At 44.5% G+C, this 23,527-nt stretch overlaps 1 protein-coding gene across 1 annotated transcript in view; it reads left to right on the plus strand.

The window, feature by feature from the left end:
• CRB1 (crumbs cell polarity complex component 1) overlaps positions 1 to 23,527 on the plus strand; it is a 222,340-nt gene that overhangs the window by 151,238 nt on the left and 47,575 nt on the right. Inside the window, exons 7-9 of the mRNA XM_055583137.1 lie at positions 12,909 to 13,868; positions 21,033 to 21,580; positions 22,795 to 22,960. Coding sequence (XP_055439112.1) covers positions 12,909 to 13,868; positions 21,033 to 21,580; positions 22,795 to 22,960 — 1,674 coding nt within the window. The remainder of the gene's footprint in view (positions 1 to 12,908; positions 13,869 to 21,032; positions 21,581 to 22,794; positions 22,961 to 23,527) is intronic.

Raw genomic sequence — 23,527 nt, forward strand, 5'->3', positions numbered from 1 at the left:
TTTGTTGCTCCGTGGCACGTGGGAACCTCCCAGAGCAGGCATTGAACCCCTGTCTCCTGCACTGACGAGTCACCAGAGAAGCCCCCTGGCAGATGTTTAGGCTTATACACTGACCCATGACAAGGCACTGGTCCTGCCTCATGACACAGCTACCACCCTTCTCAGGTAATATTTTCATCCTTTCAAGCCTTCTAAGAGACCAGACCTCAGCCTACAGAAATTGCTCCAGCGGTAAGGATTTCAGGCCCCGAGGCAGTTCTGTGGCGCTTGGTGAGGTCTCAGCCTGTTTTGCCCGAGTGAAACCTCTGCAGATCCTCAGGTCTGTTAAAAAAAGAGCAAAACAAAACCGTCAAGCACCAGCTCCTCTAAGTATGTCCCAAACACCTCACGTATTCAAATTGTCCTATTGCACAGCATCAAATGCCATTATATTTAAGACGAACAGAGCATAGTCTTTTTTTTTTTTTTTTTTTCACAGAGAAGTGGAATTGAAGCCTGGGAGCATCACACAAGTAACTGCCCACAATCTGTGAAGTCGGATGAAAACCCCTGCTCTTTCCTTAGTTTCTCTTTGCCAGTGCCCTGCATGGACGTTCAATAGATTCAAAGCTGCCATAAATTTCCTAACTGCTGTTGAAAGCAAAATAGGGGAAAAAATGAAAACAGAAACCATTTTCATTGTTGTGAAGAAAAAATAAAATCGATCTCTAATGGTCCATGATAGAAGTTACCAGAATTTCCAGTCTGTCTGTCAAGCCCCCCAAACGCCTCCTTCTGTGATAGAGGTGGCCGTGTTCCTGTTAACATTTGCTCTTGGGACTTAGAAAGGAGAGGCGCCAGGACTGAGGAGAGACTAAGGCTGTAACAAGTCTGCTTGGTAAGCAGCACAAATGGGTCTTACACTAAGCCCCAGTGATCCGGCACCCAGACTAAGTCCCACAGCCTCTGCCTGAAGGAAGAAAGTGACACGCTTTTGGAAAATGGTAGAAAAGCATCAGAAACTGGTCCTGTCAACCTAGTAGGTGTTTGGATGGATATCCCTTTTTCTACAGGAAAATGTTTGGAGCCAGGACCCAAGGTTTTCACATTTTAATGGCAATGCTCATAGGTAACTCACTCTTTTCTTATTACTTGCATAAGGTGATTGGTACCGTTGTTACAGTGTTTAAGATGGTTATTTAGCAACTAGTGTTAATGCTATATTAGAGATTACTATCAACTGAAAATTATGAGTTTTGAGTAGCAGAAAGTAATGAGTACAGGGAAGGTTTAGGCAACGAGTCCTTGGACTTTAATTTTTTCTTGATTTCTATTTATTAAAATAAAGAAAACACCTGAGTCATTTAAAATAAAGAAAGATGAAACTTACTTGTATATAAATTTTTGTAGAAATAATTTTCTATTAGATATTTCATTAGCTATGACTTTCTAAGTGGGAATATAGCAAAGGGTCATTTAACAGTTCATGATATTTATATTAAACATAAAGTCTATGTCCTTTTTATCCATGAATATAATTTATTCTTATATAAATATGGGATGGAGAAGGCAATGGCACCCCACTCCAGTACTCTTGCTTGGAAAGTCCCATGGATGGAGGAGCCTGGTAGGCTTCAGTCCATGGGGTTGCTAAGAGTCAGGCACGACTGAGCAACTTCACTTTCACTTTTCACTTTCATGCATTGGAGAAGGAAATGGCAACCCACTCCAGTGTTCTTGCCTGGAGAATCCCAGGGACAGAGGAGCTTAGTGGGCTGCCCTCTATGGGGTCGCACAGAGTCGGACACGACTGAGGCAACTTAGCAGCAGCAGCAGCAAATATGGGGTTTTCCAGATAATACGAATTTTCCCTATCTTGATTATTTTTTAAATACAATCTTATCATAGAATCAGATATTCAAATAAAAGAATTTTAGAAAAATAAAAGGAAGTGACCTTTTTGAATTAAATGAATAGACTTCACATAAACAACATAACAGCTTTAAGCAATCCACCTTGTTCTATAAATACAAGGACCTAAATAACCAACCCATTGTCAACTAAAATACCCATTAAGAAGACTGAATGACACAGGTAATCCCACAAATATTCCTTAATCCTTTTATCTTGATTGACAGCAGACATTCTTTGCCAAGCTAGTCAAATAGCCAAGAAAAGAAGCTTCAGTCTCTCTTCCCATTTTAATTTTCTAGGTTCATGAAATAAATATATCTAACCTTATTTTATGTTGGAGATGTCAATAGAACAGATTTTAAGCAAAGCGAAAGCATAAATCAGCTTTCTACTTTTAATATCTAATTCTTCTTACTTTCTTCAGACTATTGACCTAAATATTGACCTTTCTTCAGACCTATTGACCTAGACTAGACTCTCTCTCTTTTTTCCCCATGATGGTAGTAAAATCTAAAACTAGTTTTTCTTGTTTATATTTAAAGGAAACACATACTAATAATCAAGTGATTGGTAGTTATTCTGTGAAAGATTAAATCTATAAATTTTAGGAGTTGCAAGATAAAATGCAGTAAGCAACCATAAAGAAATATCACTCTCTGTACTTACTTGCTGACCAAAGATAAATGAAAGGAGACTTGTAATGATGAAGAAGTAAGTGTCTGATTCCAGGCCCTCCTAACCTTAGCTGTGGATGATCCTCACAGCTGCCTCGTGTCTTCCTGTCTCTGGTTTCTTCCCATTTCATCTGGTACAGATCCCGTGGGATGGGTCCTTAGGCGAAAGCAGCTCGGCCTTCCATTCAACAACTACCAGCTTAATCCCCATTGCCTTCCAAAAATTAATTAATTAATTGAAACAAAACGCCCTCAATGCCAGACCTTCTCCAATCTGGCTACATTTAATCTTTCTAACTTGCTTTTCCTGCGTAAATCCTCCATGCCAACTAGATTGCCAAGCACACTGTCACCTCTAAACGTCTAGTGGTTTTCCAGGAAACAGTTTTTGTTGATTCGTCTAAGTCTTTATGTGTCTTTGCCAATCTGATCCATACTTGAAAACCTGTCTTAAATTCTACCTACAAAATCTTCCCAATCCAGCCCATCCTGAAGATCACTCTCTCTCCAGAGCAGCCATTGTTCATCTATTTGCCATTCATACGATTCACTTAGAACCCATTATACCCTGTTTAGTGTTCTCTCTAATGTTGTCTTAATTTACACTTTCATTTAATTTTTCACACATTTGTCTTATTTTTCCATTAAACTAGTGAGGATGGGGGTCAGTTTTTATTCCATGTTATCCACAGTGTTTTTTATATGCAGTAGATATGTAATCAATATTTATTGATTGATTTGATTTAAAATTTTTAGTTTACACAACTAAAGATTTACAACAATCTCTCATTCAATGCTTTTTCCTTAAAACCTGGCTTGTTGGTCAGTCACTCAGTCGTGTTCAACTCTTTCCAACCCCATGGACTACAGCACCCCAGGCTTCCCTGACCTTCACTGTCTCCTGGAGTTTGCTTAAATTTATGTTCATTGAGTTGACGATGCCATCCAACCTTCTCATCCTCTGTCGCCCCCCCTTCTCCTCCTGCCCTCAAGCTTTCTCAGCATCTGGGTCTTTTCCAATGAGTTGGCTCTTTGCATCAGGTAGCCAAAGTATTGGAGCTTCAGTTTCAGCATCAGTCCTTCCAATGAATATTCAGGGTTGGTTTCCTTTAGGATTGACAGGTTTGATCTCCTTGCAGTCCAAGGGACTCTCAAGAATCTTTCCCAACACCACAATTCAAAAGCATCAATTCTTTAGTGTTCAGTCTTCTTTATGGTCCAACTCTCACATCTGCACATGACTCCTGGGAAAACCATAGCTTTGACTATATGGACCTTTGTTAGTAAAGTGATGTCTCTGCTTTTTAATACCCTGTCTAGGTTTGTCATAGCTTTTTTTCCAAGGAGGAAGTATCTTTTAATTTTATGGCTGCAGTCACCATCTACAGTGACTTTGAAACCCAGGAAAATTAAGTCTGTCTTGGCTCAGTTCAGTTCAGTCACTCAGTTGTGTCCAACTCTGCGACCCCATGAATCACAGCATGCCAGGCCTCCCTGTCCATCACCAACTCCCGAAGTTCACTCAGACTCATGTCCATCAAGTCAGTGATGCCATCCAGCCATCTCATCCTCTGTCGTCCCCTTCTCCTCCTGCCCCCAAGCCCTCCCAGCATCAGAGTCTTTTCCAATGAGTCAACTCTTCGCATGAGGTGGCCAAAGTACTGGAGTTTCAGCTTTAGCATCATTCCTTCCAAAGAAATCCCAGGGCTGATCTCCTTCAGAATGGACTGGTTGGATCTCCTTGCAGTCCAAGGGACTCTCAAGAGTCTTCTCCAACACCACAGTCCAAAAGCATCAATTCTTCGGCACTCAGCTTTCTTCACAGTCCAACTCTCACATCCATACATGACCACTGGAAAAACCATAGCCTTGACTAGATGGACCTTTGTTGGCAAAGTAATGTCTCTGCTTTTCATTATACTATCTAGGTTGGTCATAACTTTCCTTCCAAGGAGTAAGTGTCTTTTAATCTCAGGGCTGCAGTCACCATCTGCAGTGATTTTGGAGCCCAGAAAAATCAAGTCTGACACTGTTTCCACTGTTTCCCCATCTATTTGCCATGAAGTGATGGGACCAGATGCCATGATCTTCGTTTTCTGAATGTTGAGCTTTAAGCCAACTTTTTTACTCTCACCTTTCACTTTCATCAAGAGGCTTTTTAGTTCCTCTTCACTGTCTGCCATAAGGGTGGTGTCATCTGCATATCTGAGGTTATTGATATTTCTCCCGGCAATCTTGATTCCAGCTTGTGCTTCTTCCAGTCCAGCGTTTCTCATGATGTACTCTGCATAGAAGTTACATAAGCAGGTTGACAATATACAGCCTTGATGTACTCCTTTTCCTATTTGGAATCAGTCTGTTGTTCCATGTCCAGTTCTAACTGTTGCTTCCTGACCTGCATATAGTTTTCTCAAGAGGCAATTCAGGTGGTCTGGTATTCCCATCTCTTTCAGAATTTTCCACAGTTTATTGTGATCCACACAGTCAAAGGCTTTGGCATAGTCAATAAAGCAGAAATAGATGTTTTTCTGGAACTCTCTTGCTTTTTCGATGATCCAGCGGATGTTGGCAATTTGATCTCTGGTTCCTCTGCCATTTCTAAAACCAGCTTGAACATCTGGAAGTTCACATATTGCTGAAGCCTGGCTTGGAGAATTTTGAGCATTACTTTACTAGCGTGTGAGATGAGTGCAATTGTGCAATAGCTAAATCTTCTCAAATGTTCCCATAGTTTGATCCTCACTTATTATCCATACATTCTTTGAGAACCTGCTATACGCAATGCATTTTCTGTATTTGCATAAATACAAGTTTTCTTATTCCGTTATGCCGTAAGCATATTGAGGCCTGGCCTGTGTCCTCTGCTTTGTGTCTCTCTCAATCCTCTGTGAGGCTAGAATAGGTATCTTATACATTTAAGAAAATGGTAAATTAAAACTTCAACTAAGGGGTCAAAAAAGACTTCCCAGGTGTCACTAGTTGTAAAGCATCCATCTGCCAATGCAGGAGACATAAGAGACTTGGGTTTGATCCCTGGGTTGGGAAGATCCCATGGAGGAGGGCATGGAAGTCCACTCCAGTATTCTTGTCTGAAGAATCCCATGGATGGAGGAGCCTGCTGGGCTACAGTCTATAGCCTTGCAAAGAGCAGGACACAACTTAGCAGCCTGTCGCTCCTCAGAGTAGGAGTGACTTAGCCCAGCACATCACAATGGGTCAAAGTGTGGTTGCTTCAGGAACCAGCGTGAGTTTTGAGAGACTATAGTGCAGAATGTCAAAATCAAGACAGATGACAGACTTTAGGCTCATTTCAAGGTTCTATGAAAGCTCCCAGGAGGCAGCCTGAAGGAGCGAGTCTGTGCAGAGATTTCTCTGGAGAAACTGGCTGCTATGCCAAGCTGGAGCCCAGCCCTCACGTGCCAGGCTAGGGGTTACATTCTCACCACAACCCACCAGAGTGGCTCCAAGGAGACTGCAATCTTACATAATTTGTGGGAAGAGCAGGAGCGGCAACTTAACCTAGATTCTCCACCTACCTGAGGAACCTAGAGGCAAAAGGGTGTGCCTGGGGCTGCAGGAGAAGGAGAGGAGGGTGAGGGGGATGTTGCTGGGCTGGGCTGGGCAGCGACCTCCTTCCCCTCCACTTGTGAAGCAGAGCCCATGGACCTGGGGTTCTTGGGGAATCACGGGAGGGGTGGCAGCCAGTGGCCAGTGTGAAACGGGTCCTGGTCCCTCTTAGAAGTTTCAGGAATGACAACGGACAGACCAAGTTGGTGAAGTGGAGCAAACCTCAGGAAATCCATGGGGAAGAGGCTGGTGGAGGGGCAACTTGAGAGCAAGGCCTGCTGGCAGTTCTCTGGGGTCTTCACTGGAGCAACGGAGACCAAGGACCCAAGAAAGAGCCCCCAGAATAAGTCCTCCTGAAGCACCTGCCAGTCTCAGGGAGCGTGGAGCATCCACCACCAGCACCTGCAGGGAATACCTTCTGAACCCTTCTGACTCCCAGGCAGAAGTCTAGAAGGGTAGCGGGGCGGAGTGGAGGGAAAAAGAAGGGGGAGCTCCTTAAGTCATTTCCAAGGCAGCCTGAAGTCCACCTGGCAGACGGAAAAAGAAGATTCAATTCTGAAATGTACTAAAACTTCATGGTTCTTAGGACTATTTAGCATCGGTGTTTAAAATATGCCCTTAAGACTATTATTACTCAAGGCTCTGCAGAAAAGACTTGGAGTCTGCTGGAGATTTTATCCAAGCTTTTACCCCCTACTCCATTAAATATGTTGAAAAGCACAATGGGTGGGGACAAGGTGTTTCACTTTGATTATAACTCATGAGTTGTTCAGTATTCCTCTTAATTAAATGCTTGCAGATTAATTTTTTCTGTGCTCAAAATCCTGTGAAAATCAAATCTAAGTAAAATATCTTCTAACAATAAAGTTTTAGAAGAACTTGTTGTAAGTTCAGTTAAATGAAACTTGCATTAGAACTCTCCTTTAGAATATAGCCTGTAATTCCTATGTCAGCTCTCTATTACCTATAAGGATGATTATTTTTTGATTGTTCAGTCACCAAGTTATGATTGACTCTTTGTGACCCCATGGACTGCAGCATGCCAGGATTCCTTGTCCTTCACTATCTCCCAGAGTTTGTCCAAGATCTTGTCCATCAAATCGATGATGCCATCCAACCATCTCATCCTCTGCCACCCCCTTCTCCTGCCCTCAATCTTTCCCAGCATCAGGGTCTTTTCCAGTGAGCCAGCTCTTTGCATCAAGTGGCCAAAGTATTAGAGCTTCAGCTTCAGCATCAGTCTTTCCAATGAATATTCAGGGTTAATTTCCTTTAGGGTTGGCCTCTTTGATCTCCTTGCTATTGAAGGACTCTCAAGAGTCTTCTCCAGCATCACAATGCAAAAGCATCCGTTCTTCAGTGTTCTGCTTTCTTTCTGGTCCAGCTCTGACATCCATACATCACTACTAGAAAGACCATGGCCTTGACTATTATGGACCTTTGTTGGCAAAGTGATGTCTTTGCATTTTAATATGCTGTCTAGGCTTGTCATAGTTTTCCTGCCAAGAAGCAATCGCCTTGATTTCATGGCTGCAGTCACCATCTTCAGGGATTTTAGAACCCAAGAAGAGGAAATCTAGGATGATTCATTATTATAACAAACAAATCCATTTGATTTCATTTTACTTTGTCTACTCATCCAGTTTCTTTTATAACATATACCTGCTCAGCCCTGTGCAGGGACTATTGGAGACTCTAAGATTGTGATATGTTCCCTCTTTTCATGGAGCTTGAAGTACTTTTGGCTTAACAAAATTGTATGAAAGCAATCCAAGTAGAGTAAGATATAAGTACAATAGGGTTCAGTCGAGGGTCTAAACATATGGTGCTTTGGGTAAATTTACCTGAAAACAGACACAAAAAGAGCACTTTGGGCTTTGGATTAGATCAGTATAAGTTCAGTATGAACATTTTAGTCAGCTTACAATGGTCATCATTAATCAATTCATTAAAAAATTAATTTCCAAGCGCCAGGCAGGCATCATGCTGTAGTTTAGACACACACTGTTGAATAAAACAGTTTTCCTTCTCTCATGAGGAGTGAGACTCCAGCCTAACATGCTGTCCCAGTAAATCTCTCATTATGGAGAGTTGTACAATTTGTCAGTCACTCCATATGCCTACACTTTCTAAATAATTTCTCTCAATGATGATAGTGCTACACAATTTTGGCATGAGAGAATAATTCCTTTTGTTACTATGTTTTAATTACAGCCAACACTTATGGAGTAGTTATTTATATATCAAGCAATGTTATGAGCATCTGATGTGTCTTAACTCAATCTTTATAAAGCCCTGTGCTGCAGGTCTGGTATTCGCATCTCTTTCAGAATTTTCCACAGTTTATTGTGATCCACACAGTCAAAGGCTTTGGCATAGTCAATAAAGCAGAAATAGATGTTTTTCTGGAACTCTCTTGCTTTTTCCATGATCCAGCGGATGTTGGCAATTTGATCTCTGGTCCCTCTGCCTTTTCTAAAACCAGCTTGAACATCAGGAAGTTCACGGTTCACATATTGCTGAAGCCTGGCTTGGAGATTTTGAGCATTACTTTACTAGCGTGTGAGATGAGTGCAATCGTGCAGTAGTTTGAGCATTCTTTGGCATTGCCTTTCTTTGGGATTGGAATGAAAACTGACCTTTTCCAGTCCTGTGGCCACTGCTGAGTTTTCCAAATTTGCTGGCATATTGAGTGCAGCACTTTCACAGCATCATCTTTCAGGATTTGAAATAGCTCAACTGGAATTCCATCACCTCCACTAGCTTTGTTCGTAGTGATGCTTTCTAAGGCCCACTTGACTTCACATTCCGGGATATCTGGCTCTAGGTCAGTGATCACACCATCCTGATTATCTGGGTCGTGAAGATCTTTTTTTGTACAGTTCTTATGTGTATTCTTGCCATCTCTTCCTAATATCTTCTGCTTCTGTTAGGTCCATACCATTTCTGTCCTTTATCGAGCCCATCTTTGCATGAAATGTTCCCTTGGTATCTCTAATTTTCCTGGAGAGATCTCTGGTCTTTCCCATTCTGTTGTTTTCCTCTATTTCTTTGCATTGATCGCTGAAGAAGGCTTTCTTATCTCTTCTTGCTATTCTTTGGAACTCTGCATTCAGATGCCTATATCTTTTCTTTGCTCCTTTGCTTTTCACTTCTCTTCTTTTCACAGATATCTGTAAGGCCTCCCCAGACAGCCATTTTGCTTTTTTGCATTTCTTTTCCACGGGGATGGTCTTGATCCCTGTCTCCTGTACAATGTCATGAACCTCATTCCATAGTTCATCAGGCACTTTATCTATCAGATCTAGGCCCTTAAATCTATTTCTCACTTCCACTGTATAATCATAAGGGATTTGATTTAGGTTATACCTGAATGGTCTAGTGGTTTTCCCTACTTTCTTCAATTAAGTCTGAATTTGGCAATAAGGAGTTCATGGTTTGAGCCACAGTCAGCTCCTGGTCTTGTTTTTGTTGACTGTATAGCGCTTCTCCATCTTTGGCTGCAAAGAATATAATCAATCTGATTTTGGTGTTGACCATCTGGTGATGTCCATGTATAGAGTCTTCTCTTGTGTTGTTGATGAGGGTGTTTGCTATGACCAGTGCGTTCTCTTTGCAAAACTGTATTAGCCTTTGCCCTGCTTCATTCCGTATTCCAAGGCCAAATTTGCCTGTTACTCTTGGTGTTTCCTGACTTCCTATTTTTGCATTCCAGTCCCCTATAATGAAAAGGACATCTTTTTTGGGTGTTAGTTCTAAAAGGTCTTGTAGGTCTTCATAGAACCATTCAACTTCAGCTTCTTCAGCATTACTGGTTGGGGCATAGACTTGGATTACCGTGATATTGAATGGTTTGCCTTGGAAACGAACAGAGATCATTCTGTCGTTTTTGAGATTGCATCCAAGTACTGCATTTCAGACTCTTTTGTTGACCATGATGGCTACTCCATTTCTTCTGAGGGATTCCTGCCCGCAGTAGTAGATATAATGGTCATCTGAGTTAAATTCACCCATTCCAGTCCATTTTAGTTCGCGGATTCCTAGAATGTCGACATTCACTCTTGCCATCTCTTGTTTGACCGCTTCCAATTTGCCTTGATTCATGGACCTGACATTCCAGGTTCCTATGCAATATTGCTGTTTACAGCATCAGACCTTGTTTCTATCACCAGTCACATCCACAGCTGGGTATTGTTTTTGCTTTGGCTCCACCCCTTCATTCTTTCTGGAGTTATTTCTCCACTGATCTCCAGTAGCATATTGGGTACCTACTGAACTGGGGAGTTCATGTTTCAGTATCCTATCATTTTGCCTTTTCATACTGTTCATGAAATTTGCATGCAGGTCAGGAAGCAACAGTTAGAACTAGACATGGAACAACAGACTGGTTCCAAATAGGGAAAGGAGTACGTCAAGGCTGTGTATTGTCACCCTGCTTATTTAACTTATATGCAGAGTACATCATGAGAAACGCTGGACTGGAGGAAACACAAGCTGGAATCAAGATTGCCGGGAGAAATATCAATAACCTCAGATATGCAGATGACACCACCCTCATGGCAGAAAGTGAAGAGGAACTAAAAAGCCTCTTGATGAAAGTGAAAATGGAGAGTGAAACAGTTGGCTTAAAGCTCAACATTCAGAAAACGAAGATCATGGCATCCGGTCCCATCACTTCATGGGAAATAGATGGGGAAACAGTGGAAACAGTGTCAGACTTTATTTTTCTGGGCTCCAAAATCACTGCAGATGGTGACTGCAGCCATGAAATTAAAAGACGCTTACTCCTTGGAAGGAAAGTTATGACCAACCTAGATAGCATAATGAAAAGCAGAGACATTACTTTGCCATCAAAGGTTCGTCTAGTCAAGGCTATGGTTTTTCCAGTGGTCATGTATGGATGGGAGAGTTGGACTGTGAAGAAGGCTGAGTGCTGAAGAATTGATGCTTTTGAACTGTGGTGTTGGAGAAGACTCTTGAGAGTCCCTTGGACTGCAAGGAGATCCAACCAGTCCATTCTGAAGGAGATCAGCCCTGGGATTTCTTTGGAAGGAATGATGCTAAAGCTGAAACTCTAGTACTTTGGCCACCTGATGCGAAGAGCTGACTCATTGGAAAAGACTCTGATGCTGGGAGGACTTGGGGGCAGGAGGAGAAGGGGACAACAGGATGAGATGGCTGGATGGCATCACTGACTTGATGGAAGTGAGTCTGAGTGAACTCTGGGAGTTGGTGATGGACAGGGAGGCCTGGCGCGCTGCAATTCATGGGGTCGCAAAGAGTCGGACACGACTGAGCGACTGAACTGAACTGAACTGTACTGCAGGTACTATTATTAACCCCGTTTTGTAGGTCAGAAGACCTAGACACCAAAAGTAAATGTAGCCTGCTCACTATCTTAGCTGGGATTCAAACCCAGCTTTATCAACATGGGAGCCTTTGAGTAAATTTAAAAGGTGGGCATTTAGGCATGGAGTTCATTGGGAAAGTTAGACAGACATGTTAGTAATAATAATAAACAGGAATGCACTAAATTATCAATTAAAAAGAGAAAGTGTCCCACTGCATTTTAAAAACCAGATTGTATAAGTGCTTTGGAATTTAGACACCAGTCTTTCTAAGCTTCAAAACTATCTGTGAAGGGGAGCTGAGCCCATCTGCCCTGAAAGCACGGGAGCTTTCAGTAAGCACAGACACGTGATGTGGGTCACGGTGTTGGCAAAACTGTGTAAGTGCTACACGCATGTCCGTTTCTGTTAGCACCATTTGTGCATTTGAACTTCCTTAAAAACCGCAACCATCACTCTCACAAAGTGTTATGTTTCTTTTTGTTACTTGGATTAGATGAATTCTATTAGAATTCTAATAGAATTCATTTAATGAGTTCTCTAATTAGGTATCAAAAATTTTTTTGACTTCAGAGTCAGGAAGAAGAGTAAAAGAAAGTGAAGAAGCTAGAAGCCAGGGCTTGTTGTTGGATAGTTTTCACGGTTTATATTAGAATCCTGGTGAGCAGGAGAGGGGACCCTCCATTCTCCTCAGAAGCCTCTGCAGAGAGAGGCGTCTGCACTGTCTATGGGTCTAGGGATTATGTTCTTGCTCTTTAGTTGCTGAGTTGTGTCCAGCTCTTTGCGAGCCTGTGGATTGTAGCCGGCTAGGCTCCTCTGTCCATGGGATTTCCCAGGCAGCAATACTGGAGTGGGTTGCCATGCCCTCCTCCAGGGCACCTTCCTGACCCAGGGATCAAACTCACATCTCCTGCATTGGCAGGCAGATTCTTTACCATCTGAGCCACCAGGGAAGCCACTAGGGATTACGGGGAGTTGCCAAAAATGGAGAAGGCAGATTGCTGTTCCCAAGTAGAACAGAGTGAAATTAGCAGCCCATGGCGGCATAAACCATATCTGGGATTTAAGTCCCCAAACAAATAGTTTGTGCCTAGATTTGATCCTAATAGCAATCTCTCTCTTTAAAAAAAAATTGTTACGATATTCAGTGTCACATATGTGTCTGTCGGTGATAATTTGAGTCAGCCACTCTACATGGCAAGGAGCCGATTTCTAGAGGAAGAATTCCAGGCTTGCTGTGACGGCCCTTCCATGCACCTCACAGGCAGAATGATCACACCCTCGACCACGATTCACGCTTCTCTCTGTTACAGCCCTAAACCTGAGCCCGTCTGCCCCTCCGCAAGATTCCACATGAAGATGATGTGAGGTGTCTGTGTTCGATCTGACTGTATGTAACTCAGGTCTGTTCTCTGTCCTTGAACAGGAGTCCACTGTGAAGAGGACGTGGACGAGTGCTCGTCCAGCCCTTGCCGCAATGGGGGCACTTGTGAGAACTCGCCTGAGGGTTACACTTGCCACTGCCCATTTGATCCCCATTCTGGAGTCTTCTTTGGAGGCAGGGACTGCTCTGATACTCTCCTGGGCTGTGCCGATCATCCGTGTCTAAACAACGGGACGTGCGTCCCTCACGTCCACGACGGCCAGCACGGATTCGACTGCCTGTGCCCCCCTGGCTACACCGGGTCACGGTGTGGAACTGTCACCACGCTGTCCTTTTTGGGCAGTGGCTTCCTGCGGGTCTCAAGTGGCTCAGCTCTGGCCCAGGACTCAGGCTGTACCGTAGCCCTCAGTTTCCAGACCATCCAGCCAGCGGCCCTGCTGCTCTTCCGGGGTGACCGGGACGCGTTTGTGATGCTGGAGGTGCTGGCTGGCTTTGTCCACTTGACCATTCAAGTTGGCGATCGGCCGAAGGTGGTCCTGCTCATCCCCCACGACACCAGCGACGGAGGGTGGCACACGGTGGAGGCGACGTTTGCAGAGGCTGTGACCCTCGCCCTACGCGACGACTCTTGCATGGGGACATGCGTTGCTAGGGCTCCTTCTCCATTTGAAAGTGATGGGTCATCAGCGTGTACTCTCCAGAACTCCTTTTTGGGGGGTTTGCCAGAAGGAAGAGCCCACAGTGGTGATGCTCTGCTTAACGTCTATAGGATACCATCCGCACCTTCGCTCGTAGGCTGCCTCCAAGACGTGCACCTGGACTCGAATGCCATCACCACAGAGAACCTCTCATCCGACCAGTCTCTGAACGTCAGGGCAGGCTGCGCCCGAAAAGACTGGTGTGAGAGCCAGCCGTGTCGCGACAGAGGACGCTGCCTCGACCTGTGGCTCGGCCACCAGTGTGAGTGCTACAGGCCCTACCGCGGCCGCGGCTGTCACGGAGGTGAGGGGGCTGGGGGCTGGGGGGCCGGGGTCTTAACGGCCAGGCTGCTGCTGGCAGTGACGACCCCAAAGGACGCTGCTGCTGGCTGCCCGCCGACGGGAAACGGAGGAGCCTGGGGTGTGTACTAGTTCCGTCTCAGTGAAGGCGGCCCACGCCAGGGTTTCAGCCACGCAGAGAAGCAAAAACTAAGCCCACAGCTCCCATCCAAGCGGGTTTCCTTCTTGGTGTTTACAAAATGCTGCTACAATCTTATCATTTGTGGTGTATCAGAAATTTATTGTATATTTTACTTGAAAGGGAAGCAGTCTTTTTGAAGAATAGGCCATGAAACTAGTCAATACCAAGTCCTAGCTCAATGGCTCGTGCGTACAGCTCAATGGCTCGTGCCTAGTAGGAGTTTCTTTCCTAAGAAACAGTTACTTTGTTGCCCCCCCTTTCTATGCAGTTCACACCTGCTCCAAAATCATGCCTCAGTTTAGCAGTTTTATAAACCACCAATTTTATTCAAAGGTGTATTTTTAAGAGTTGCATTGGAGAAAACAGGTATTCTACTTACGTGTCCAAGAAAGAAAATATTTTTAAAAAGTAATAACATGGAAACTGGGTAGATGCCATAAACTAATTGATGTAATTTCTCCAGCAGATGAGTTTGAAATGCACTTCAAAAGCCTGACTTCCGACATCGTTCCAAAGATCGCTGTTGATAGTGATCAATATATACCTGTTCCTTTTTATTATGATTCTTTTGCACTGAAAATGTCAGAAAGGTAATTGCAACAGACTGCTTTGAAGTGAGCTGTAATTCACCCCAAGATTTGAGAGTTATTTGAAAAGGGACGACATCTGGTAAATAGTCTTCTGTGCTTTATGTGAAGTGAAATTGAAACCAGCCTTGGTCTGTACCCTACTCCATGTATGAAGGGCTGAGAATTATTAGACGCTATTCATGGGTCTCCCCCGACCACAATATACATTACAAATCACGGACCTGCTTGACAATGAGGTCTGGCATCTACTAGCTCTAAGTAATATTTTAAATGGAATGGCAAGTTGTTTTGAGATTTTTTTTTTAAAGGAGAAAGGGAGAAATTATACTGCAGCAATGTTCAGTTTTTGAAGAAAAATCTAATTGACCCAAGGCAATATTTTTCCTACATATACAAAATAACAAACAGATGCTGAGTCATTTTGACCAGCTTCCAAGTGCGGTGACCCATGGGGTTGCTACTGACTGCAGTGATGCTAACTGTCCTGGTAAATAGATTCAAGAGATGCCAGTCTCGTGGGTTCTGGTTTGCTTTATTTTTTTCCAACTTGGAAAACTCACAGTCTTGAAACCCAGTTCCTGAGTTGGTTACCTGTCCCCTGTCTTCCTCCAAGTTCCTTCTCCCACACCCTGCTGCCCCTCCACTATTTGAAACTGGTTAATCCTCATGAAAAAGCTTCAGAAGATATCTCCTTAGGGAGTAAGTTCTGTAAAGTCTTCTGTTTCTGAAATTCTTGGTATAAGTTTAAGAAAAGTTATATTTCAGATATCACCTCTTAGTCATAAATTCAAAGCGTCCTTGTGTGCATTCTGCCGCTCAGTCGTGTCTCACTCTTTGTGACCCCATGGACTGTAGCCCTCAAGGCTCTTCTGTCCATGGGATTCTCCAGGCAAGAATACTAGAGTGGGTTGCCATGCCCTTCTCTAGGGGATCTTCCCGACCCAGGGATCAAACCCGCATCTCCTAAGTCTCCTACATCGGAAGGCAGATTCTTTACTACTAGTGCCACCTGGGAAGCCCCACAGTGCCCTGTATTTGCTGTCATCTTTGAGGAATGTTTGCTGGGGAGTTTATCCCATCACACAAGATGCTTGCAAGCTATATGGGACAACCTGGAACCTTTCTGTCATTGTGCACAGACGTGCAGGAGGAGGGAGATGTGCTAAAAAGTACAAGGGGAACTTCACCCAGGTCTTGATCCCAGCTCAGTGTTTCCCAAACATGGTACCCATTGCAAGGAACAGACAAACTGGAGGGAGAATTTAGCTGGCTGACTACACAGGGAAGACAGAGGGGCTTCCTGTATTGTAGAGCTGATCATTTAAAAATAATCAAGTGTCTCACAACAAGAAGAGTTCAGAGAAAATTTTCTCAAAACTTGTCTGCAAGTGTCTGTGCTTCCTTAGAAGCATAGACATGATTCTTTAGGCATCATTTTTTAATGCTCCATATCAGTGTTATCTTGTCATCCTGGCTGTGTCCAGGAACGGGGAGCTTCCAAGATACTGTTCAGTATAACGTGTCACTGATCTCATTCCTTCCAGAGGATGTTTCATTAACAGAGGCAATTGACATATGTCTTATCTTCAGTTATACACCTAAACTTTGAGACTCTTACCCTCTTGGAATTAGAGCTTCTTAGGCATCGGATGTCCTTCATTCCATGACTGAATTTCTTACAGCTGTGCGTGCCGAGTGTAGTGGCCGAGAGCTCTGCTTATGCACCGCCAGGCGTGAGAACCCATTCGTCCTCCATCTTTCCAGAAATCCCCTAAAAGTTGTTTCTTGGTCCTGAAATAATGTAGGATGACCTACCCTTCCATTCATTGGCTGCATTGTAACTCTTGAAGCCAATGCCAATCTTGCTTACATGTGTTCTCCATGAGAACTCAAGTATTTGGAGACAAGTCTTGTACTGTCGAGGCTGTCATGCCTATCATGCTGAACACACCCAGCTTCTTCTAATGCTTTCCTCAGGGGCTCGTTTTCAGACCCTCTATCAGCTGCTTGCTTGCTTGGGAATAAATATGCTTATCTGGCTCTTAGATGAGCTGAGAGTGCAGAGTGCCATGGGACTGTGACCTTCTCATTCTGGAGAACGTTCTTCTATTCTGCAGCCTAAGACCATGTTGACCTTTGGCAGCCACATTCTGCGATAGGCTCACTTTGAGCTGTTCTCACCGATGGTGCCTCAGAGTTCTGCTTCTTCCGCCCTAAACCAGTGAAAGGCGTTTAGACCCAAGTGGCTTTTATTTATTCTCAATACGTTTCTTCTTGTTGCAGTCCATCAATCATTAAAACTTGAAGTTACTTTTCAGCCATATTTGTCATCCCTCTCCAGGACACATCAACAACACATACGAGAATCATTCTTTCCGTGTCCCAGACAAGTCATGTGTGGCGTCAGGTGCTTCTAAAATCATGTACTAAATCACGTGCTCTGACTATGTGCTTGTGACTTCTGAAGACGAACAGGACTGCTGAAGAGTCAAGCTTCTGAGAGAAAGAAACCGCTCTGTGTTCTGTGTTTTTAATCTGGATCCACAAAGCGATGCTTTAGGCGTCCCAGGATGACCAGCAGGGACCACCCCTGAGCAGAGCGATTCTGTGCATTTTCCCAAACCTCGGGAACTTCAAGAGCCAGCTTTCCTTATTAAACATTTTATCTCACATGAAAGTGCTGCTGTGTGTTCAGAGATCTTAGCCTCTTCAAACGGACTGTTACATCTAACGGCGCGCTTTGAAAGCCACCTGTAGCTCGCTGGAGCGGGTGGTCTCCAAATGCAGATTCGAGCTGTAATGATCCTGGAAGAAATCGAGTTGAAATTTTGAAAATGAAGCCTTTTATGCAGGAGGTCTTCAAACACGATGGTTGCCTGAGCAAATTTCACTGTAGTTCAGCTAAACTAAAATATGTCCCACCTTTGTTCAAACTTCAGTGGAACCATATGGCATCATTTAAATATGTTGTAATATTCCACTTTTCTGGGTAGGATGGGGATGTGAAGACTTGAAGATGGTAATATCTTTAAGGTGATGCCCTTGTCTAGTGCATCAGTGATTTCCAGGTTGCCAAGTTCAGCAGTCAGTTTTCAGTCCTCACCTGCCTTGACTGCTCAGCAACCGTTACCACTGTTGAATACCCCCTCTTCCTGAAAGGCTTCCCTGGTGGCTCAGCTAGTAAAGAATCCACCTGCAATGCAGGAGACCCCCAGTTCGATTCCTGTTATAGGAAGATTGGCTGGAGAAGGGATAGGCTACCCACTCCAGTATTCTTCGGCTTCCCTGGTGGCTCAGCTGGGAAAGAATCCACCTGCAATGTGGGAGACCTGGGTTCAATCCCTGGGTTGGAAAGATCCCCTGGAGAAAGGAAAGGCTACCCACTCTAGTATTCTGGCCTGGAGAATTCCTGGACTGTATAGTCCATGGGGTCGCAAAGAGTTGGGCATGACTGAGTGGCTTTCACTTTTGCTTTACTTTTCCTCCTGAAAACCCTTCCTTCCCTAGGCTTGGGGGCATCACTCTCTGGGTTCTCTTTCTGTCTTATTCATTTATCAGCTCCTTTACCTCCACATGCCTGATGCTTAAGGGCTCAGCTCTTGGACCTCTTCTCTCTCTAGATTCATGTTCTTGGTGATCACATCTAGTCTCATGGCTTTAAAAGCCATGTGTACACTGGCAAATCCAAAATTACTATCAGATCAGATCAGTCGCTCAGTCATGTCCGACTCTTTGCGACCCCATGAATCTCAGCACGCCAGGCCTCCCTGTCCATCACCAACTCCCAGAGTTCACTCAGACTCACGTCCATCAAGTCAGTGATGCCATCCAGCCATCTCATCCTCTGTCGTCCCCTTCTCCTCCTGCCCCCAATCCCTCCCAGCATCAGAGTCTTTTCCAATGAGTCAACTCTTCGCACGAGGTGGCCAAAGTACTGGAGTTTCAGCTTTAGCATCATTCCTTCCAAAGAAATCCCAGGGCTGATCTCCTTTAGAATGGACTGGTTGGATCTCCTTGCAGTCCAAGGGACTCTCAAGAGTCTTCTCCAACACCACAGTTCAAAAGCATCAATTCTTCAGCGCTCAGCCTTCTTCACAGTCCAACTCTCACATCCATACATGACCACAGGAAAAACCATAGCATTGACTAGACGAACCTTTGTTGGCAAAGTAATGTCTCTGCTTTTGAATATGCTATCTAGGTTGGTCATAACTTTCCTTCCAAGGAGTAAGCGTCTTTTAATTTCATGGTTGCAGTCTCCATCTGTAGTTATTTTGGAGCCCAGAAAAATAAAGGCTGACACTGTTTCCACTGTTTCCTCATCTATTTCCCATGAAGTGGTGGGACCGGATGCCATGATCTTCGTTTTCTGAATGTTGAGCTTTAAGCCAACTTTTTCACTCTCCACTTTCACTTTCATCAAGAGGCTTTTTAGTTCCTCTTCACTATGGCTCGCGCCAAATGTCTTCCCTGAACCTCTTTATCTAACTGCTGACTAGGCACTTCCACCTGGATATCTAATAGGACATCTTAAATTTAATATGAAATCCCATTCCCCCCACCCCCCACAACCCAAATCCATTCCTACTGTTTTCTCCTCCATCTCTGCAAATGGAGATTCAATGCTTCTAGTTACTTAGACCAAACACCTTGGAGATGAACTTGCCCCAGAAGATCCTGTTGGTCCTACCAAAACATTTCCAGAATCTGATCACTTCTCCCCATCTCCACCATGACCACTGATCCAAGCCACCATCATTTCTTTCCTGCATTTCTGCAATAATATCACCCCTTTCTATGGGGTTTTGCTAAAATAGTACCTTCTCAGAGCTCTTCCCTGACAACTCCATTTAAAATGCAGGCTCCACTCCCACCCCCAGCTCTCTGTAATCCCATTGTCTGCTTGACTTATTTTATACCAAAGAAACTGTCACCACCTCACATACCACATAACCTCTACCCAGCTGGAATATAAGCTTTGCTATGTCGCTTTAGTCATGTCCGACTCTGTGGGACCCCATAGACAGCAGCCCACCAGGCTTCCCGTCCCTGGGATTCTCCAGGCAAGAACACTGGAGTGGGTTGCCATTTCCTTCTCCGATGCATGAAAATGAAAAGTGAAAGTGAAGTCGCTCAGTCGTGTCCGACTCTAGTGACCCCATGGACTGCAGCCTACCAGGCTCCTCCATCCATGGGATTTTCTAGGCAAGAGTACTGGAGTGGGGTGCCATTGCCTTCTCCGAATACAAGCTTTAGGAGTACGAAAACTTTTGTTTCTACTGTATCATTGATGCTTTTGAAGGTCCATGTCCATTCATTTTCATGCTCCTCAAGGGTTTTCTTGTGGTGAGGCACACCCATAGTGTTGCCACGTCCGTGCATTAGAAACCTCTCTGTCCATAGGAAATGTTGGGTGAGTTCAAAACTCAGCTTTTGGATTGAGTCCAACTTCTGTGTGCTCCACACCTTTCTTTACCCACCAAGGACGACAGGAGGAAGAGTCCTCCTCTTCCTTTGTTCAGCTGCCTCACCTCCTATTATTGTCAGGGTTATCTTTCCAAGTGAGGATTTGCCAATCTAATTCTTGATTTCTGTCCTTTGCAAGGAATAATTAGATTTAATGCCACTTGCTTGAGGATGCTCCCCATATAGCAAAGACAATGATTGCTCAAATAGCCTGCTTACATGTCCTGGAGGAAGAGCTCTTGCTCCCCAGACTTCTCCAAGCCAAGCTGGAACAGGGTAGTATCTGGTCTCCCTCCTTTTAGTCCCACCTCTTCAGGGCAGTGAGGAGGAGGTGTGGAGTTTCATCAGTGCAGAAATCTTCTCTTCCTCCTTGTGATCAGTGGACCTCAGCTATAAACTATACACCGAAATCTAATTTTCAGAATAAAGTAAACCCATAAGTTCAGAAAGTCAGGCTAAATTGTCATTCTATTGAATAAGTTTGTCCTGAACTTTAAAAAATATGGCTGTATTTGTAAAAAATAAGGCTGAATATATATATATATATATATATATATATATATATATATATATATATATATTCATTATGGATGTCCCTGGTGGCTCAGTGGTAAAGAATCCACCAGACAATGCAGGAAATATGGGTTCAATCCCTGTGTCATGAAGATCCCCTGGAGAAAGTAAAGACAACTCACTCCAGTATTCTTGCCTGCCTGAGAAGTCCCATGGACAGAGGAATCTGGAGGGCTACAGTCCATGGTGTTGCAAAGGAGTTGGACACGACTGAGTGAAGAAACAACAACATATATGCATTGCAATATATTTGTGTGTGTGTGTGTGTGTGTGTGTGTGTATAATCTTTTGCTGCTTTTTACTTGTGAATCTTAAGATGTTTCTTCTTGGTTTTTCCTCCTCTATCTTGATATTAAAGAGTATGTGGCAGGCAGATTTGGCCAAGATGACTCTCCTGGATATGCTGTTTTTCATCTCAACAAGGATTATGAAGAGGACCTCACGCTCTCCATGTTTGTTCGAACACGCCGTCCGGCCGGCTTGCTCTTAGCTCTGGGAAACGGCACTTACCAGTACCTCCGTGTCTGGCTAGAGCATGGCAGGCTAGCGATGCTGACTCCAGGTTCTCCCAAATTATTAGTAACATTTATTCTCAGCGACGGAAATGTCCGCTTGGTATCTTTGAAAATCAAGCCAAATAAAATTGAACTGTATCAGTCGTCACAAAATCTAGGATTTCTTTCTGCTCCCACGTGGAAACTCCAAAGAGGAGATGTCCTCTATGTTGGTGGACTGCCTGACAGGCGAGAGACTGAGCTTAGTGGTGGATTCTTCAAAGGCTGTATCCAAGATATAAGGCTAAACAACGAGAACCTGGAATTCTTCCCAAATTCAACGAGCAATGCAGCCCACAGTGCCGTTCTTGTCAATGTGACCGAAGGCTGCCCCGGAGACAACCTGTGTGAGGTAGGATTACTCACATGGACCCTGTCCGCACTGTGTCCCCTCCCTCCTGAACTCCCTCCCACCCCACCCCACCCGGCCCTCCAGGCTGTCCCAGGGCACCGGCTTTGGGTTCCCTGCGTCATGCATCCAGCTGTCACTGTTTTACATGTGGTGATATGTATGCTTCAGTGCTATTCTCTCAAATCATCCCATCCTCTCCTTAATGTCTCTTAAGATTGTTTTGACATGGACCATTTTTAAAGTCTTTATTGAATTTGTTACAATATTGCTTCTGTTTTATGTTCTGGTTTCTTGGCCTCAAGGCATGTGGAATCTTGATCCCCTGACCAGGGATTGAACCCACACCACCTGTTTTGGAAGGTGAAGTCTTAACTGCTGGACCACCAGGGAAGTCCCCAGAGTCCATAGAGTGATGGACATAAGTGCAGATGGAGGTCTCAGAAATTCCTTTGTCAGTGCTTCTGTTTTGATTACTTTGTGAGCAACCTTGTGAGGACTCAGATGATAACAGTATGTTTCTGATTCAGAGGCGGGGCTCCTGGAGGGCAGAGGTGTCGCTCTATGGGGACCCAGAGGATCTAAGTACCAGCTTCACCGTTTGGCTTTTGATAGGATCTTGGAAGGGCTTCCCAGGTGGCTCCCTGGTAAAGAACCCACCTGCCAATGCAGGAGACGTAAGAGACCCAGGTTCAATCCCTGGGATGGGAAGATCCTCTGGAGGAGGGCATGGCAACCCACTCCAGCATTCTTGCCTGGAGAACCCCATAGACAGAGGAGCATGGTGGGCTCCAGTTCATGGGGTGATGAAGCGTCAGACACGACTGAAGCAGGCACAGAAGCACACACAGGATCTTGGACAATGAAAGGGACCTCAGTTTTCTCACCAGTAGAAACGAGAGGTAAAGTCTCTAACTCAAATGATCATTAGTGTCATTGAAAGTGTTTGGTAATTTGTAAATTATAGAGACTATTATTACACCTTTGAAAATCTCCCTTGTGCTACAGGAGATCAATATTATATATTTTTATTTATTTCCCTTTTCCTTTTGATGGTAGCAGTAAGTTTTATTCTACTTACCAGCCAACAGATATAAAAATGTTCGATATGTAAATAAGTAGGAAGTTAACATGAACAGATTCACGGGGTCTCGCTTGGCTCCTTTCCGCATTTAGCTGCCAGAGCTCCTTACGCCTGTGATTTACTGTCTACTCAGCCCAACCCCTGTCACCACGGAGGCGTCTGCTACCCGCTGTGGGACGACTTCTCCTGCTCCTGCCCTGCGAACACAGCGGGGAAGGCCTGCCAGGAGCTGCGCTGGTGTGAACTCGGCCCATGTCCTCCCGGCGCCCAGTGCCTGCAACTGCCTCGAGGCTTTGAATGTAGGTGCAGTTTAACTTCTCACCACCCAGTCCAGTTGGGCGTTTCAGTTGGTCGATGAGTCGACCCAGACGAAGAGCACAGACACACCCAGCTCAGCAGAGAAGCTTGTGGTTGCTTCCCCCAGCATGAGGGGTGGTGTAACAAGCCTAACACGAGTGTAGTCAACCAGGGTAACCTCATGACATATCCCGCCCCTGGGTCTCGGGGGGGTCAGTGGGGAGATGGTGGCCATAGCAACTCCAAACCTACATCCTGGATCGTGTAAGGCTGATTTCTAGAGAAAGATAAGGCTGATATTTGGCTTTTCTTTCCTCCTTGCTGATTATGCAGAGCAAAAGCACCAGAATGAGCCTGTTACCATCGGTTAGCTATGAGGCCTCCAGTGGGTCACCTGCCTCCATAATCTAAGGCTTCCTCTGTAAAACAAGGATAAAACGTCTGCTGGACAAGCAGATAGATCTGTGTGTGTGTGTGTGTGTGTGTGTGTGTGTGATCATTGTATGACCTTGTGTGTAGACAGCCGAACGCGTTAAGCACTCAGTTCCTGTTTGCAGTGAGTATTTCCC

Source organism: Bubalus kerabau, chromosome 5 (genome assembly GCF_029407905.1).
Source record: "Bubalus kerabau isolate K-KA32 ecotype Philippines breed swamp buffalo chromosome 5, PCC_UOA_SB_1v2, whole genome shotgun sequence".
In the NCBI taxonomy this organism is placed as follows: Eukaryota; Metazoa; Chordata; class Mammalia; order Artiodactyla; family Bovidae; genus Bubalus; species Bubalus kerabau.